At 38.8% G+C, this 20,678-nt stretch overlaps 1 protein-coding gene across 1 annotated transcript in view; it reads right to left on the reverse strand.

Moving 5' to 3' along the window:
• USH2A (usherin) overlaps positions 1-20,678 on the reverse strand; it is a 565,863-nt gene that overhangs the window by 68,720 nt on the left and 476,465 nt on the right. The window contains exons 58-60 of the mRNA XM_054021626.1: positions 19,562-19,720; positions 18,014-18,176; positions 8,886-9,240 (exon numbers count right to left, since the gene is read on the reverse strand). Of these exons, the coding sequence (XP_053877601.1) occupies positions 8,886-9,240; positions 18,014-18,176; positions 19,562-19,720 (677 nt within the window). The remainder of the gene's footprint in view (positions 1-8,885; positions 9,241-18,013; positions 18,177-19,561; positions 19,721-20,678) is intronic.

Raw genomic sequence — 20,678 nt, forward strand, 5'->3', positions numbered from 1 at the left:
CAATTTTTATTGCCTGGCAATTTTCTTGCTGAAATATTTGGACCATATGGCTCAATTTGTGTAATAACCTTAATTTCAGCACCCTTCAGGTCTGCCTCCATCTCCTACGAATGGTAAAATGCGGTTTAGCAGAAAAGGCAACTGTCTATAGTTAGAGAGTTGAGATTAATAACATGTCACGTCCTGTTTTTGGTGAAGGAATTCTAACAGCAGCCAGATGGTATCTCTACAAATAACTGTCAGGGGTCTTGATCTAATCAATACAATGTATTAATACATCTCCCTTTGCTGCTTCTCGAGGGGCTAGTGCATAACATCTGGAAAGATTGGGGGGACCGCCAAGTAGAAAGCTGATTCTTTTCAGAATCAAACTGAGCCCAATTAATTTTTCATGTACACTTGATAACTGTTTCATAATGAGCTATGCGACTTGACGGATTTAGGGTTGGCAGTATGGGCTGCCCATGATTCCTACCCCCATTCAGTCCACTTAAAGAAACCAACCCATTAATCAAGCTATCTGGCATAAAACTGAAATCTCAGCTCAGCAAGAGATCAATAACCATCCTAAAAAAAAAATAAAAAAATCACAGAACCAGGCTCTAGTGGGCACAAGTATCCAGCCATTACATTAGTAATTGCTTTAGCAAAAATAAAACTCAGGGCCATAATCACCCGATAGGAACTTGTACTATAGAATTCATTACTTGCTTCCTGTCAAAAAGTAACATTTAAGTCTGTTAAAAACACTGTGATATTGCCTTCTAAATATGGCCACTATTCAATGTAATGACTGTTACAATGGTAATATTATTTGTATAGTTCTTTACATTAACATGGCACGTTACAAACAGACCAAGACATATTCCCTGCCCCAAAGAGCTTACTATTTATAAACCAAGACAATACACTAGAGAAATGGAGAGTGTGGTGAGATTATACTCACATTCCTGGAGTTTTTAGGAAAGGAAGAGAAAGAGGTCCATTTGGCAGGCAGGAAATGGGACAGCGTTACAAGTATTTGGGGAGCCCAGCCTGAAGATGAATGTTTGGCATAGATTTGAAAGGCAGCAGTAAAGAGAAAGGACAGGACTGAGAATACTAAATTTATCTCACATAGGACACCACACAGCAGTTTGATAAGAATGACTTTTGGAGACTGCAGACCTGGATTGGATTCAAATTGGCTCCTTGAAGGTAAAAGACTCTGGATACCTTTACCAAATCTTTGCATCACCTAGCGTTCTCTTGTTTTTAAACAGATGCAATATTTCTCTTTTTATAGAATGACAATTTAATTTTAAAAAATCAACTAGGATATAAAAATACAAGATTAGAATTCCCAGACATTATGAATACAAGATACTTGGAGGTCAGTAAACAGCTTTCGTAATTTTCAGATCTGGAACTCCAGTAGTCATGTATGATAGTCACCAAGGTATTTCATGAAGCTACATTTTCATGAACCCATCAAACAGAGGTATTTTTCAACACCTAATATTGCCAGGGTAAAACTAGGGTTAATTTAATTCTAAAACCTAGTCAAATCCAATGATATCCTTTTCTATTATCTAAGTAACTCTAATTTGAAAAACTTAAATATGGACAAGTTAACTGATAAACTTATTTTTCTTCCCCCACTATACATTTTTCTTTGCCAATTTGAGTAGGTGTGTTTGATCTCTGTAAGAAAGCTCCTTCAACTTGACTAGGAATTCTTCTTTTAAAATATATTTACTTCCAAAATTTGATTCAAACATGGCAATGTAACATGAGGGAAAAAAGTTATTTTATTACATTGTAAACTATATCTTATCAATCACATTTGTGAACTGAATTCCCCTTGGTAAGCATTTATTTTGGTTATAAAACCAACCAAATTTTCAGTCAAGTATATTGCTATGCTGGCTGATTAGTTTATTCTCAGCCTCTCAAGACTCAAATGTGAGACATATGGGAGCCAATAAGGGTATATTTCTGTAAGTGTTTCACACACAGAAGGCACCTGAAATATGTGAAGTACTAGGCCCTTTACAATGCAGGACACAAGAATAAAATAATATTATAGAAATTTTCAAATATGGAGCTAATTTCTTTTAAAAGTAACATATCCTTCATGACAAGGGAAACCTGAGAAGTCTACTTCTTATTAATCCTTTCGAAAAGAGAGGTCATGTCACAGAACAGAATGACCAAGAACAATTCAGTCATCAACACGAGGATTTCTGAAGAGTTGGTGAGAAGATTAAAAAAATAAAACAAAAATACTTGTATGAAATAACAACTGCTCCCAAAGGAGAGTCTCAGTATATCATCACTGTCTTTTTTATCTCTGTTTAAACTAGTCATGTGATGCAGATTGTACAGTAAGATTTAAGGACTGGATGGCTCAGATTGTTGGTCATGGGATATGGAACTGGTCAACTGTACATCACCCACCTCTCTCAGGTAGTTTGAGTCAGAATAGGGGCTTACTGAAGTACTTAATCAGTTTCTGCAGGGGCATCACACTGCCATTCTAAATACCTATTCACACAGCTATTGTGCAAAAGCCAACACGTTCATATTACAGAATCTGGGTCCAAGTCCCCTATTCATGTTATGCAAACTGATCAGACCCAGAGGGGAAAAAAAGACAAAAAACATTTTCTATTTTTGGGCCTCCCCAGTTCATAGCCAAATAAAACAATGACAGGAATTCCAATCCAGCCCCATTCTGAAACTCTGCAAACAAGCTTTTACATTTTAAAAGCTGCATTCAAAGAAGAACGATTCATTTGTAAACCAATCACACATGCCACACATGTGGTGGGTGTGGGTCATTTCATTTGAATTAGAAAGCAAATGTCTCTATACTTGAGAGGTCACTGGCTGTTGTAAGTTAAATTCTTTTCACTGTTAGGCATAATTAAAATACTCTAGCAGTGGTTTCAGTAATTTAAACATTGCAGTATTGTTGTAATATTTTTCTAGGCTTCAAGAGTTCACAATTGTTTGGTCCAATCAAACCTGGGAACACTGGAGAAGTTATCACCCATCAAGGTAATTACTTTCAAGTTGAAATAATTACTCCATCAATGTTAATGGTCTTTCAACTTCAATAAAGCACTCACCTGCCGATAATCACTGCTAACCTCTTGCTCTCATGCAATTCCCTCTCTATTTAGTGGGTTATATTACAGCCGTTAGAGTGGTCACTTGTCCTGAACAGCTGCTGAATTTCACTTTGATCGGCTGTGAACCATAAAAAAATTAGTCATCTGTGTATGATTTCCCCCTAACCCATAAGCCCTTGCAGAGCTAAGGATATGATCTCTTGGCTGTAACAGGGCACTTCTGGGGCAGCCATCTTGATTCTAGTGGTGGATTCTTCCCACTTGTTAACAACAGGACAGCAGTTCAATTAACTTTTGCCCTCCAACGCCATTTACAGCTTTGGGTCTCTGCTAAGTGGCACATATTCTGAATTTATGGCATGTGTCAGTTATCATATAGAGTATTTCATTTCATCTTGTTTCCTTATAACATGCCATGGGTCTCCTAGACACTTGAATAGATTTCATAATAACTTCATAGATGTGTAGGAAAAAGTCTTACTGATATTATTCTATGGTTTTTTTCCATCCTCAAATTTACAGTGTGTTTTTATGGTATTATACAAAAGTTTCCACCAAACAAAATAATTCCTTAATGACAGTTTACTATACCTTGGTATATGAGATACCACAGTATTTCTATATACCCAGAAGTAGAAATAATTGTAGTATGTCAGATTTACTGCTAGCAACTGCTTTATCACTCTATTTATGTAAGAAAAAATAAAGTCCCATACAGCATGATAAAACTTTTGTATATCTTATATTAATATGAATATGATCATTGCTATTATTTATAATTTGTATTCTGGTAGCACCCTCAATGTGCCAGTTATTAACAACACATACAGGAAGACAAAATCCCCACATGCAAATCTAAAGCCCTCATCCTGCAAAATCCAATGGGACTACTCATGTGGTTAAAGTTAAGCATGTGCTTATGTGTTTGCAGGATCAAGGCCTAAGAAACTAAAATCTATCAATCAAATGAAAATGGCTAGTCTCTATATCTTTTATTATATCCTTTCAAATGTACATGGCACCCTTAGTTACTCTTTACTGAGGAGTGACTGGTTTAGCACACAAGTGCCTAATCCTGTAATCCACTGCACAAAGGCACACTGCTAGAGCCTAGGCAGCGTCCCACTGAAGTCAGTGGGGATCTGTGCAGAGGTGAGGGACCATAAAATCTCCAGTAAAGCAAAGTCTGATGGCACACACATTCTATATATCCCTGTGCAGAGCATTGTACTCAACTTCTCTCACTTATTTTCTATTCTGTCTTTTGCATGATTGTCTTGTTTTCTTTTTCAACTTCCGCCTTTACATTTTTTCCTTCTCCCTTCCTCTCACCCTTTCTCCAAAATACACTCTAAGAGTTACCTTTTCTTAGATACTGAACTCCTTATAACTTATCTTCTTGATTTGCCTGGCCTTTCCTGGTCATCTGGTTGTCAAACAGCCAAATATTTAGACTAGCGGTCATAGGAGACGTGGTGTATTATATCCATGAAAGAGGCAGCATTTATTCACACTCACCTCACAGTGGTATTTGACATACAGCAGTTTCAGTAGCTCTGGTAACAGGGTAGCATCCTTTGACTTTTTCATGACAGCCATTGTTGGACTTCAGTCTACCACGCTGCCACCTTTCAATCAGCACTAAACACTGTAATTAACTAGCTAGGTAGTGTCACAGTTCAAGACAACTGTACCTGCATTTCCGCTCCGTGGTCCAACAAAGCACCCACTCTCAGGCTTCCAGCTCCTCTGCCATTGCCTTTCTGGATGGGGACCCGTTTCTCTCATTTGTGACCACACTATTTCCAGGCTGTACAGTTCCCTGCCTACACTGTATATTTCCCAGCAGAGGCAGGTTGCCAAAGGACACCTGCTTGTTTTCTCGCCAGAGATGGGTAACAGGTGTAATTGCTACAGATATAAGTTATCACACTGCACTTCCTATACAGACCTACTTTAATTCTTATGGTAAAAAGCATTATAGGGAAAACACATTAAAAACAATAAAAGAACCTGCACGTATGCTAATAAGCTTACCAGAATTAACCCCAACCCTAACAAGGGCTCTGTCAGGAGCAGTCTTTCAACTCCCCATCCAAGGAATTCCATTTGTGGTCACAAGTTCATCACAGCTTCAGCTCAGGACAAGCACCCAATCTTATGAGACCTCAGTAGGCCCACTCCTCACATCCCTAGCCTAAGGACTAGGGCTGTCCAGACCAGAGGTCCTGTCCATTTGCTGGATCAGGAAGAAGGCCCTGAGCTAGTTCAAAACCAGGCTATTCATCCAAAACCACATACTTTGTCTATTGGTCGCTGGAGAATCCAGTTTGAACTAGTATTTGAAGACTTCTCTGGGGGTGGTTTCAAAGGGCTGATAACCGGAGGAGTCAGATTACCATCCTCCTCCCTACTAGAGAAGGTACATACAATGCCACAATAACACATACATAATTTTTAATACAATGTACCCCGAAGGTATTAACCCTAATTCAATAAAATGTAACTTAATTCAATCATGATTATCTTAATTCCATAAGATTTGTTCAGAATATTTCAGAATATTGTCAGTCTGTCACAGATAATCTGAGTGACATTGCCCTCTACTGGAGAGAATCAGAATTACTTCTCTGTGTGTCATAGGCCCTATGTTACCAGCAGCTAATGGAGATTCTTTTTTAGTTCAAGTGGTAGAAGTTTGCGATATTAGAACCTAGAGATCCGAGTTCTATTCCCATTAGCATCACAAAATTCAAAGTGGTCAGATAATTGTAAAGGCCTATGCCACAGATTTGACACATATTAAATTAAATATAGCTTAACACATCGTTACAGGGAAGTAAATGGCTATGTTTCAGGGAGGTAGAATAAATCTATCAAGTGTTTTGAAAACCCACAAGGCAAATCTCATTTGGATTTAGAAATGGATAGAAAAGAAATAATCAAGATTGAGGAACCTGCAATGATATTACCAACCCTCAAATTTTTATTATGCATCACCATTTCCAATAAAGCCTTCAAGTTGATTTTTTGGTTAAGCTTAAAGTGGCTAGGTCATGTCCAATAGGCAAGGAGCGCAGGTGTGAATAACAAGAACACGTATGGCCATAAGCCTTACAATACAGGCATTTCCTTTTTTCCCGTGGAATATTCTAATGTGATAAAAAAATCTAACAGATTAAATAAAGGAGAGAGCTCATTGCTTGCTCAATACTTTGTCTTGCATTGTAACATGGAAGCTTGTGTGAGAGAATGACTAATGGCGTATCCCATGGGGAGCGCCAATAGAAACGCTTTAGGAGATTAAATGATTTAGCCTCATACCCCTGAAAGCTATATTTTAAAGGGGCAGAAGTTTAATCATTGGAATGCTAGTTCCTTCAATAAAATTACATTTTAATTAAAGTGTCTCATTCAGAAAAGCTACAGTTAAGGGTGTATCAGCAAGTTCATGATAAAATTCTATTTCCAAGGAGTTATAACTTTGAAACTTAGTGTCCAGGTTTTCACCTGTTGTGATAATTGACCTGACCTCATGGTATCTTTGATAACAGGACTCAGTGCACTTTATGTCAATATCTTTGATTCCAGGCTCTAGTTGTTACATTATATTCAGAACACAAAAGGCATGATTCTGGTCTCAGTTACACTGGTGTAAATCAGGACTAACTCCACTGAGTTCAATGCAGTTGCACCAATGTAAAACAAGCATAGAAGAGAGGAGAATCAAATGCAGAGATTTCTTTCCAAAGGGCAGTATAATATTAAAATAAAAAAAGGCAGTAAAATGGATTAATACGCATGATACAGGAAAGTAAAAAAAGCATGTAAGTCACTGTCACCTTAGTATTTGTCAAACAACTTTGCATACGCTGCTAATGTAATTGTGATTCCATTTAGTGTCTGGGGAAAATAAAGCATTTTGGAGCCAGAAAGGTACTAATTCAACAAATAACAGCTGTTAATTTAAAAGGCTTTTAAATGATGTTGTTAAAGAAATATACTGTAATAATATTACTTAAAAGGCCATTTTAGTAGATTTGATTACCCACAATACAACCATCTTGGATGTTTTCTGTTGTTGTTGGCATGCCTAGAAGACACTGCAATGCATGACTGGACAAGGGAATTCTGATGCTCAGAAACATGTTGGATGCTGCCTGAACAGGATGTGAAAAGAAGCTTCCGACATTTCTCCATTTTGAAATTCTAGGTATCACATTACACATCCTAGCTGGGCTTTTCAAAGAAACATAAGGAAATTAGGTGCCCAAGTCCCACTGAAGTTCAATGGAAGTTAGGCTCCTTTGAAAAGTCCCAGCTTACATTTTTACAACCTAGCATGGAGTACAGTGCAGAAGCAATGGATCGCAGAGGCCAAAAGCATGCATTCCTGCCATTTAACCTGGGACCTCGCTCTCTTTTCACAGTAAGAGGCATGATAAATCTTATCCTTTAAGGCTCCTAGGAAAGATATAGAAGCATATACCTATGTATACCTTAGATCCCTCAGCTAGATTCCACTCATTTATGTCAAGAGGACTTTTCTAAGGAAGTTTACGATAAGACCTTAATACTGAATATTAAATCTCAGCATGCCACTATGTACAACTTCAGTTATCTGAATATAAATGGAATATTGAATAATTTTAGATTATCAATGTAACCGATAATGGTCTTGGGACATGCCCATGTTTTGTACAAAAGGAAGGTTAGGGTATCTGAGCTATTCAAGTTTGGGTTCCTACGAATCTTAAAATTATACCGACACAATAGATTCTTGGTACATTATAAAAGATTGTTTTCAGAAGACTGTCAAATGCAATAGCTGACAATGCATTATATAGTCTAGTGCAGCTCTATAAGTATCCCTTATAGAAAGATTTGAAGTGAATAGTTAGAGGAGAGGACTAGTCAGGAATCATAGACAGCATTACCAGCTCTGCCTCTGACTCACATCATGGTCCTGTTCTAATCACATTATCCCGTGCCTCAGTTTACCCACAATGAAGATAATAGTACCTCCATGAGACTTCATTAATTAATATTTGTAAAGCACTTTTAAGTAGACGGTAGCATAGAAGTATTAATTATTATTATTATTATTATTATTATTATGTATTTTGTGTGCCTGTAAGAGTTGATTTGCTTCTAATTCAGAAGAGTTATGAGGCAAATCTTCATGGATTCTGTAAATAAATCACATATGTAGAACTAACAATAATTTTCATGTCATGCTTAAACCAGCATTGATTTCAGATTAATAAAAACATTAAATCCAAGTGGGATTGATTTTGTTTAGCTTGTTATGAGCAGCCTCTTAAAACAACAAAAGAATAAAAATTACATTGGATGTTTTTTCTAAAAGGAATTATTGTGGGGAAGTTCTATGGCCTGTATTATGGAGGAGGTCAGACTAGATGATCACAATGGTCCCTTCAGGTTTGGAATCTATGAACAATTACATAGAAGATTTAGGATCACATTTGCAAAGTGAGGTACGCACAAGTAGATATGCACACCTATTTACGCAAGAAAAACACTACTTTGTGCTCAAAATCATACATTAGCATCTGTATATCAATGACTAGACATTTACATGGGTAGCTGTTATGCATACACTGGATATATATGAATGTAAATTAGGTGTCCAAAGGCTAATTGCAGGCACCTAATGGAAAAAAATGGCCCTATATCAATATTTTAACGTGACATAGGTCAAACCAGAATATAAACTAATTGAACACTGGTTTAGTATCGAGTTCTTACCGTTACAGTTAATGCTGTAATAGCTAGGATGCTAAACGTTGGATCACTTCGTTTCTCTTGATAGACCACACGATACTGAGAAATAACCCCATTGGGAGATATAGGTTGGGTCCAGTTGAGCAGCACAGAATATGCACTTGTAGCTTGTGCCCAAGGGGCTTGCATGCCCCAAGGTGGAGCTTCCAAAGTTTGTGCTGAAGACCACAGACTATCCACTGACCCCCTGGAATTTTGAGCTCTTACACGGTATTCATAGATAGTGAATGGCTGCAGTGCATCAGAAGCATCAATAAATTCCAAGGCTCCTTCAGACCAAATGAATAAAAGCAGCTCCTCTTGAGTGTTTACAGGACGTCTGAAATACAAATAAAACCAGTCCATTTAAAGCTTACAGTGACTTAAACACAGTCAGATGATATTGAAGTACAAGTCCTAAATTCAGTCTATACTTGAGAATAATGCAGATCTTATCTCTATTCATTGTATAGGCAAGGAACTGCCCTCCTTATTTTGCCTTCTAAGTCATCAGCCTATGTCAGGTATTGTCTGTTGAAAAAACTTTCAAGGAAAAAGGTAAATAACTAATTTCTCTTTGCCATTAAGTAGGAGAAAACCGTGAAAACTCAATCAATACTACTGTAATAGCACTGCAATAGCACTTTGTCCTTTATTATAGAACACTCCAGGCCCAGGGCTTCAAAGATGAGTGCCTAAACTGAGGCCATAGTGTCCTAAATCCATATTTAGTCACCTAAACAAGTTATCTAATTTCCAAGTGTTGCAGATTCTCAACATTTTTGAAAATCAGGACACTTATTTAGGTACTTAAATCGGGACTTAGGAGTCTACCTCCGACACTCAATTTTGAAGACTTTGACCCACTTTATTATTGAAAGCAATTAGTTGCCTAGACCAGGGGTTCTCAAGCTTTTTCTTTCTGAAGCTCCCCTAACATGCTATAGAAATTCCACAGCTCAGCTGGTGCCACAACAACTGTTTTTCTGCACATCCAGTAGATTAAAAGCCAGGGCCAGTGCTACTGGGTAGCAAGCAGGGCAATTGCCTGGGACCCCACGCCACAGGGCGCCCCGTGAAGCTAAGTTGCTCAGGCTTCGGCTTTCTGCCCTGGCCCTAGCGAGTCTAACACAGACCTTGCTCGTAGGTTTATTTTGGCAGACTCCCTGAAACCTGCTTACTGCCCCCCCCAGGGGAGAACCAGTGGCCTAGAACACAAAGGGACAAATATTCAAACAGTTTTTTAAAACTGTGCCTATACATTTTGCCTGTACTCCAGTTTGCACGTGGAAAAAAAAATCACATTTCTGGATGAAATTGGGATTCTCAGTCAGAATGAGCACATCCAATTTCCAGATGTAATTGTAAAAGCTCATTAGAAAACATGATCCATAGTGCTGTCCCATAATATAGATGTGTATCTTTTTCAAAGGGATTTTCTACTTAAAATATTTTGAGGCACTTTCACATGTCAGCAAATGAAGACTCGTCACTGTCCACACATATGCACTTAATATGTCCAGTTAGGGGTAGCGTTGCTACTGGCAAATCCTGAGATTCTGCTAAGTTTCAATGGAGGTTACAGGTGATCAGCTTCTCTTTTACAATTTGGCCCCACTAGCATGTTAATTTAGAGTTGATGGATAAAGGCAGGTCATAAGTTTCTAGATGAAGTTGCCAAATCACTTACCTTTACTAGGAATAAAAATGTTTGTCTGGAATGAAACCTGGTGGATGAAGACTATGATAAATCTCAGTGAAAACTGTGCTGCACCTCACACAGATTTTGGTATTTTCCTTTCTTTTAACTGAAACCTTTGCCTTCACATTAAATAAAACCATTTTATCCCTGCATGCTAACAAACAAAAAAGCAAATTACATTATCTGTCACGTATCACAAATACGGCAAATTCAAAGGAGTGGAATTGGTTTGTCTGGCTACCAGGTGTCATCACTACTTCACATGCACATTGGCTGAAGAACATTTCTTTGGCAAGATTAAAATCTGAATTTCAATAATTCTGTCAGCTTTTATTTTGTTAGTCCAACTTTAGTCACTATTTTTAAGGATATAAAAAAATCAACAAAACTATTAAAAAAATACTAGCAATCTCAGGTGCTTTTGTAATATTAGACTCCCATATATTTTATACAAATATAAACAAAGAATGTACATAGTTGTGCATGTGCACATATATTCGTAAGTACACACACAGATGTGTCTGCCCTTAGACATGTAGACAAACACCCTGCTCCCATATTTCTCCCAGTTGCAAGAAATGGGAGAATTTCCAGCAAACTCTGGGATGTACTAACCCCAGGATATTGTAAAGTTTAAAGGGTGGGAGCAAGAGAAAAACAAAGAGATTTTCTGGGTCTCACTCCTCCAGATTGGGGGAGTGGCCAACCACAAAACATGTTGATACTGAAGATCTGGTGATGGCGTTTGGTGAAGGGGAGGAAGGACAGGCTCTCTAGCTTCCCCTAATATAAGAAGTGGGAGCCTTTGATGAGGTGGAAGAGAGTGATGAGTGGACCTACACATTGACCCCTAAGCCATACTTCATCAAATGTCCTGCAGCATAGCACCATGAGTTTGATTTTTTCATACTTTACTCCATGTCAGATTAAAACCACATGCAGAATTATCATTCAGATGTCATTTACTGTGCTCATCAATGTGAAGCGCACCCTTACAAAAGATGGATGCATACTTTACCTTTCTCCTCTCTCCTGTTGTTTATTCACCCCGCTCCACATGGTAAGATGTTTTTCCTTCTTGCAGTGCTTAGATACCTTCATGATAGGTATCTTAGAAATACCTCAGAAGACAAAGAACCTGTCCATAGGTTTTTAAAATCAAGTGTAGCAGATAATTGTATCAAGACAAGGTGGGTGTATATTTGCAAACACATCCCACAAAACCAATGATATACTTGAGATACCTCAATGATATTTTCATCCTCTGGACAGATGACCTAAACTCCCTCATAGATTCATAGATTTCCATCCTAACTTGAACAACCACCACATGTCCATTAAACTCTCTCTTTAGAACTCTCCTGCACAAACATCATCTTTCTGGATAACACAATCAGCTTCAGCAATGGAACCCAACAGACACCTATATCCAAAACCCCTGGATCACCACATCTACCTTCGTAGATATAGTGACCACCCCAAACACACCAAGAAATCTATTATCTACAGCCAGGCACTCAGCTACCACAGAATATCCTCTGAGGAGAAAGTCCAGGATATATACTTTAACATACTCAAAACCGCCTTTACCAAACAAGAACACTTCACCAGAGAAGTAGATTACATCATGAAACAGGCCATTCAAATACCCTGAGAGAACTTGCTTCAGTACAGAAGTAATCCCTCTCTCTCCGCCCCCCCAAACACACACACACACACACCCCTAGTTGTTTCCTACCACCCCGCACTGGGACCCATACAGTGTATCATCAAACAACTTCAACCCATACTTGATGGGAACCCTATCCTGAAATAAATCTTTCCTGAACTTCCTCTTCTGGCTTTCAAACAACCCTCCAACCTCTTCAAGCTCATCATCAGTGGCATGTTCCCACAGATCAGGACACAACAACGCAAAGCGGCACCAGACCCTTCCAAAACAACAGATGTAAAACCTGCAGACCTATCTCCATTGCTACAATGATCAACGCCCTGCACAATACAACTTTGAAGATCCACGGGTTCTACACAGACCTATCACAACCTGATCCAGTGCATTAAATGTGCCCCAATAGCAACTATGTGGGTGAAACCAGACAATCACTACACTCTTGAATGAACTCACACAAGAAAATGATAAAAGACAAAAACACCACATCACCTATGGGTGAGCACTTTTCACAAAGCCATACCTTGGCTCATCCTCAAAGGAAACCTGCGCAACACTTGCAAAATTTGAGCCTGGGAGCTTAAATTCGTAACTCTGCTAGAACTAATAATCATGGACTGAACAGAGACACTGGATTTATGGCTTATTACAACATCTGTAACCCACTAACCCCCACTCCAGCTGCTCCCCCTCCCTTTCCTCCCTATGACTGGAGGGGTGTTAATGGGCCACTTCACCTTGAATGGTCCCTTGAAATATGCGTAAACTACTTATGCTAAACAATCTGCTCCACCTTGTATTTAGTTGGGACCCTCTTTTTTTGAGTTAGTTTCTTTGCAGAAGAGCTCTGCATAAGCTCAAAAGCTTGTCTCACTATCAGAAGTTGGTCCAATAAAAAGGTATTACCTCACTCACCTTGTCTCACTAATATCCTTGGACCAACACGACTGCAACAACTGTATCTGCAAAGTGTCACGCACACCTATGCCACCACAAACAATGATAAATAACAATATATTATAAGTTTCAGAGTAGCAGCCGTGTTAGTCTGTATCCGCAAAAAGAACAGGAGTACTTGTGGCACCTTAGAGACTAACAAATTTATTAGAGCATAAGCTTTCGTGGACTACAGCCCACTTCTTCGGATGCAAGTGGGCTGTAGTCCACGAAAGCTTATGCTCTAATAAATTTGTTAGTGTCTAAGGTGCCACAAGTACTCCTGTTCTTTTTGCGAATATATTATAACTGTGCTCTCCTCCCAATGTATTTACAAATATTCCTAAAGAGAAGTAAAAAAGTGGTGTCATTTTAAGTGTAATAAAGTTATCTTTAAGACCTGGTATCTGGGCTTGCTTAGCACAACAATTTAATTAACCGTTAAAGCACTTCCTAGAATTCACAAATTTATGTTTAGTACCATTTTAGAAATTCTGTGAGAAACAGCTACTCTACAGTGAAAGATCAAATATGCCACCAACCGTAAGCTCAGCCGCAAGCAAAGCTGAACATTGTAGTCTGGTTAAGTATTTAGATCTTATTACTACTGAATATTTAATGAATGAAACTTATGGTTAGGTAAATGGTTCCATCTGTGGTGCTAAAACCCAGAATATCTTCATGTCTGAATAAACTTTGAACAGAAGTGGTTGAACAGTTTGTAATCATTTCAATCGACTTAAGATTTAAGATTCAACTGCTCATTTAACTGGAAGTGTTTCTTCTGTACAGTGAGCTGCATAGGAAAACAACATTTCCAGGAGCTGGAAGCTGTCTCAATCTGCACAGTCTGATTTGCTGCCTATGCTCAATTTAAACATGTTCAGAGAGAGTTATTTTATAAAGGGCAAATCCAGTGCTTAATTTGTTCCAGGGCTTGCCAGGCCTGAGCTCTGGCACCTCTAGGCTTGGCAGTTCATAGCCCCGGCACCTCTGGGCTTGCTGCATCAGTTATGAAAGTAAATCATTGCTTGAGTCCCAGCATCTCTTTGCTTGACCCGCGGCACCTCTTTCATTACAAATTAAGCACTGGGCAAATCCTCCCTGGCCCCACACCAAGCTCTAGCAGGGGTCGGGAGGATGGGACATCATCCTCCATGTCAGATGACTAAACAGCTACTACTACAACCACAAGGCTGCAACAGTGAATACAGCACCTGCTCTTCCCCTCCCTTATGTGGTGGTGGCGGTGGTGGGAGATAATCAGTGAATCCTTGTACTTTTGGATGCACCAGCTCTGCCTTCAGAGCAATGTCCCATCCTGACCCCAATCCTCACAAAGTCAAAAGAGAACAAGGACTAGTGCTGCATGTTGTCCCTAGGCCCAGGTGGTGAGGGGCTACTTCTGGAAGCATTGTACAGGCCTGAGGCAAAATGCCCTTACAAGTTTTTGCAGGGACAATGTGCTTCACAACGCATCCTAATACTATCTTCCATGAAGTGCAACAGAGTAACCCTAGTTATAATTCAATCGTGACACACCTCCAGAAATTTATATTGTGTTTTTAAAAAAATACGGACTTTGACGTAGGAAACATATACCAAAAAAAAAAAAAGGGACATGAGTTGGGCGCACATTGAAACAGTAATTTAGACCATGGTTTATATTAATTACAGATAAAAATGATAATCATCATGAGCCAAATGCAGCACTCACATAGGTCAATATAGCCATCAATATAGGTCTTTATATCACAGTAACGTCTAAGTGTCTAGTAAGCTGCACATCAAGTGTGAACAATATAGGGGAATAGTAAAGTGGTGTAACTAACACTAAACAGGCACTCAGTGGGTGTGAAAAATAAGCATAACTGACATTCCAAAGGGAAGAATAAGGAAGAGCAAGTCACAGCTGTCAACAGCCCATAACATTTGCTGTATCTTAATTACTACTGTTAATTTTTCTGTTAAACCCCTTTCTCTCTCCCCTAGACTCATTTTGCACACTTACTGAATGACAGGCCTTTGCAAGTTACAGTGTTATCCCACTTATATTTATTTTCTAAATAATTCATCCCTGCTGAATTTAGCTGAGATACTTCCACTGAAGTTGCACCAGCTTAAACCAGATCTGAATTGGACTCCACATATTTCTAATTTTATAGGTAATTTTTTTTCTATATGATCAGTTCTCAAACTGAGGACCACAGAGCACTTGGTGACTGGTGATCACATGGTGCCAGCTCACCTTGTTTCCAGTTACTACATCTCATTAAAAGACAGCTAGAAATACATTAAACTATTTTCCTAATATTCCTTTTCCAGGCTAGCAACTGCTGTGGTTGTCACAGAGATGTTATATAATACTGAATGCGAGGGGCAGTGGAATGCATTATTGTGAATGAAAGGGGAGGTGGTTCACGAGACAGTCTCTATTAAGTTGTGGTCCTTGTTGAAAAAAATGTGACTGCCTCTATTCTATGAGATGTTTACAGCTGTCCCACCAGTCAGAGGTAAAATACAACCAATTACACTTCCCCACCCCAAATGTTTATGGCAGAATTACAATGATTTTGTAAGCATTTTTATAATTCTACAGGCAAGTAAAACTCCTGCAATTTTAATAGAAACATCTCCACATGATGGTTTCCCAAACATTCAATGTTTTGAGTTAAATGAATTTGTTTTGGTGGAGATACAGCAAGGAAGAAGCAAATGATGAAGAAGAAATTACATGCCATAACCTCCTCCAGAAATACTGCAGTCTTGTTGCTATAACAATATAAGCCTACGTGTGGCTACAGAATGACAAAGAACTATATGCTTACATCCCATTTCTGTCCTTACAAATTTCTGATTTTTTTTGCAGCTATCTGAGAAAGATTTGATATTGTTGTTGTCTAAGCACATTTAAACTTCAGCTGAAATAACTGCCAAGTGATTCATGCCTATGTAGGTGAATATAACGATTGTATCTGGAGCCCCAGTGCGCCATTTTCATTTCACTTTAAATAAAAAACAAAATGTATCTATGTCAGTCAGTGCCCTTCTGCTGTACTCAGAGGTATCAAACAGGCTACAATTATGATTGTGAAGTGATTGTGTCACATTGGAGGAAGGTTTATTGCTTTTGAGTCTGCTAGGCAGTAACACATTCTGTTTCATATTACTCTTTATATCATTGTTTGGCTGTGACTAGAATAATCAAATGCCATCAAATGCTGTCAAATTCAATTTACAGTATTTTTCATTGAAGCAGGCTTTCTGCATTATATTTCCTGTTTTCCCTTTCTATGGCTGCCATGGAATAGAAACCGTAATCATCAGCTTTATTTACAAAACCAACAGAGTGAAGCCACGTCTTGGACTAAAACAGATACTTTATTTCCTTTGATAAGGAGTGGAGACTTGATGTGTTTTTCTCATACAATTAACAGTGAGCAGATGAAAAAGGTATTTAAAGAGATCAGGCATTTTTAGAGACTCAGTTCTAATATATTTAAGGCAAATGTGAATTTACATTAATTATTCTTACACATTCAAACATCCGCTAAGAGGAATTTGACTTGCTCTCTTTTGGAAATTCCCTCTCCCGATAGACAACTGCAATACAATGCAACCTCCCAATATCCAAAGGACCTGGGGGACACCTGAAGCTTTTGAAAAATCCTGGCTTTAGAAAACTTGGGGACCCAGCTCCACAGGCCTGGAGACAGAAAGTTCTGAGACGAGAGAATCTGGAGCTCAGACTTCAAGGCCTGCTGAGCAAGCTTCCCTGATGCATGAGCGTGCCAGCTGGTTTGCTCAGAGCTGGCAGGCGCTAGTGCAGAGGTTATGCTCTGCGTCCCCAAACCACCACATTACATTAATAAGGATTGCCCACCAGTTGGCTTCCACAAAGCCGATTGCAGAGTACAGACTCCTGGAGAGCCAAATTTCCAAGCTACAGCTAACTATGTAGAAAAGGCTGCACGCTGGGCTCAGGAGATCTAGAGCACCACAAGGACATGCCAGTCAGTCTTATGGGAGCCAGCAGACTACGGAGCAGAGGTTTAACAGGGAGGCCTAGGTTAACACTAGGAGACATACATCAGTGTAATTTAACTGGAAGAGCACTGTAATACTACCCCAATGTAATTATTTCTGGCAAATAATATACGTGATCTCCAAAACACCCTGATTCAGTTTCAATGCTTAAACAGAGGGCCCACCACCACTAGTCCTGCCTAGTATGACCCTATTCCTATCAGTGTAACTAACACCTCACCTATTCCGAGGTCAGCATTTAAGCAGCCATATAGTATACATTAATTTATGTTTGAGTACTTTCTGTGTCCTCTCTGTGTCTTTGACTACCTGTCTCCAATTTCTGGCTTCAATTTTGACTCAGTAACCCAAGTACATCATCATTACTTTGGTTCAGATGCACTCTACCTCCTACCCAAGTCAAAACTGGCTCCTTTCCAACTGCCATCTTTTACCTAATTGTGGTTAGAAGGCATTTTGCACCAAGTCTACAAACATATGGTTCCATTCATCCATTTATTTTGCCTCTGTCATTTATGGTAGTTCCAACATGGAGCAAGATTACAAACTGTGTTGAAGTTCCTATCAGCAACTTGTCAATCCTCCTAACGTAACACTCAAAAAGCCAGAGACCAGGCAATGCTTCACTTCATGGCTCAAACAGCATGCTGTACATTTTTAAACACTATGTTCACATATCAATATTACTTGGACTACTTAAGTAAATGCTTTATTAAGACTAAATGCAAGGGGATGATATAGAGGTATAAAAATGTCTACCTGTGAATAAAGTAGTTAATTATGATTCCATTTGGTTTCCTAGGTGGTAACCATTTTACTTCTATTGCTCCAGATCCAGTTGCCCTAACTATAGGTTGATTCAGTTCCTTAGGAGGAGCTTCGGAAGTCCTTGCGTATGTCCGACTGCCTACTCCACAGCCACCTGGGAAGAAAATCAGAAATTAACTTAAAAGGTCAAAGTTTTCCACAACAACAAAAAAGGGATCTTTTAATTGTCTAAAGCATGGAAATGTAGGGAACAAAAGTTGTTCATTAATTTTCTTTGGATAAAAGCAGAGGTTTCTAATTTAGATATTTTAGCCATAAGGAAAAGGAATGTATCATGATGTGAAATAAAGCTAGTAGTAATACGAGCATTCAGTGTGTGAAAAGTGAACCAATTAATTATTCATTTTCCTTTTTAAAGTGTTTAATATGTATTTTTAAATACTGTCTGTGTCACATCATAGCTGCCCAGATCCAGTTATCTGAGATTGGCCTTTAGCATGTGTAACAAAGTCCCATAATGAAGGGCACAATAACACAAATAGCAACGGAAGAAGCTTGAAGACTTTGGATGGGAATTTTAAAAGTGTTTAGTGTTGGCCTGACTCTGCTCCCACTAAAGGCAATAGCAAATGTTCCATATTTCTTTCACAGTTTTCTTTAAGGCTGAGTTTCAGGATCTAGCATGCCTGAAGTCAGTTACTTAAAGTAACAATGAAATAATAAGCAACAGAGGGTCCTGTGGCACCTTTAAGACTAACAGAAGTATTGGGAGCATAAGCTTTCGTGGGTAAGAACCTCACTTCCCACAAAAGTTTATGCTCCCAATACTTCTGTTAGTCTTAAAGGTGCCACAGGACCCTCTGTTGCTTTTTACAGATTCAGACTAACACGGCTACCCCTCTGATAATGAAATAATAGCAAGTTTGTGTGTAGGAAATAAATTGGTGCCTCAAATGAGTGCTTAACCTCATAAATAAGTACTAATTTAAACCAGTGTAACCCCATTGAGTTCAACAGAGTTACTCCTGATATACAACAGCATAAGGGAGAAGAGAACCAGGCCCTGTCTGCCACATGACAAGATTTTTTTTCTCAGATCAGATTGTGGACATTCCCAATAACTTTAAATAAGGAAGTAGAAAGTGAATGTTTTCTATATACTATCTGGGCTTTCCAGCTATCTTTTTGTTATTGTTTATTACTCCTTATAAGCCAAATACTGGAGCAACTGACACCACTGGGGCAAGGATTTTCTCCTACGGAGAGCAAGATATTTCAAAAACACTTAAGCTATTCTCATAAAGCATTTGATAAAACAGGATATATTCCCAGAAATACAGAGATCTTAATCTCCACTTAAAATATTCATGATATAATATAGGAAAATGTATAATGCTCCACAGTGCTAGGCTTTATTTTTACTGGGTAAACATTTCACTTCAATTTAGAAATAAGATATCTATTTTGTTGAACTGAATCTATTTTGCAAATCTGCTCTCTCTGTAGATCATGCAAGTGAAACATCTGAAGCCATCTTACCATTCTGGCAAGCTTGTATCCTTATCTCATACTGTGTGTATGGATCCAGACCATCCACAAGGACAAAATGAGGACGACCTACTGGTTTTACCAATGGCGAGGTACTGCCAGCATTTAGTAAGACATTATATTCCAAAGGCATATTGGTGTTGAATATCCCTGTTATAGGACAGAAAATAGTACACAGGATAATTTTTGTTTAATAACAGTGTAGGTCAAATCCTAAGAAGCATTGATTATCTGCAACTTTGTGTAAAAGCCCCTGTTGTGACTTCATTTTAGAAACCAAAATTATTTAAATATAAACACAAATAAAATCTGGCTGCAGTTCCCAACAGGAAAAGGTGTAACAGGAAATTTCTGAAAATATATCTGAAAACCAATACACTTCAATAAATCTGTTTCATGATGTGTACAGGCTCACTGAAATCAATGCAAATTCGCCACTATAGAATGTCTATGGGAGTGTGACTCAACTCCGCAACAGAGTGTAGACAATTTTTTTTTTAATTTGGAGGAAGTGGGGCCTAGAGTTAAACAATAATACAGTAATGGCTGTTGATTATCTTTTTTATTCTAATTACTGTAGTGGCGATAATCCCAGATAACTGATAGATTGATCTCTTCAGCTCAGTTGGGGGCACAGTCCTCTAATGGTCCATTTCTCCTGGGATATCAACTGGTTCTTGATAGCTGGGGCTGAGTTGAAGGTCTTTCCTGAAGCAGGCTTTGGCTCCTTTCTTCCCTAGCTGGGAAATGGCTCAGCAAGCAGGGAGTCCTCTTCTTGGGAAGAGGAATTGTGTGTGCCTGGGTGAGGCTCAACCTGTCTGTACTTCTCCCACTGGTTTTGTGGCCAAGCTGGCTATTTCCTTCCTTCTCATAGACTTTAAGATCAGAAGGGACCATTATGATCTTCTAGTCTGACCTCCTGCACAATGCAGGCCACAGAATCTCACCCACCCACTCCTGTAACAAACCCCTGACCTATGTCTGAGCTATTGAAGTCCTCAACTTGTGGTTTAAAGACTTCAAGGTGCAGAGAATCCTCCAGCAAGTGACCTGGGCCCCACGGTGCAGAGGAAGGCGAAAAAATCCCAGGGCCTCTGCCAATCTGCCC

Source organism: Malaclemys terrapin, chromosome 3, assembly GCF_027887155.1.
Source record: "Malaclemys terrapin pileata isolate rMalTer1 chromosome 3, rMalTer1.hap1, whole genome shotgun sequence".
NCBI lineage: Eukaryota > Metazoa > Chordata > Testudines > Emydidae > Malaclemys > Malaclemys terrapin.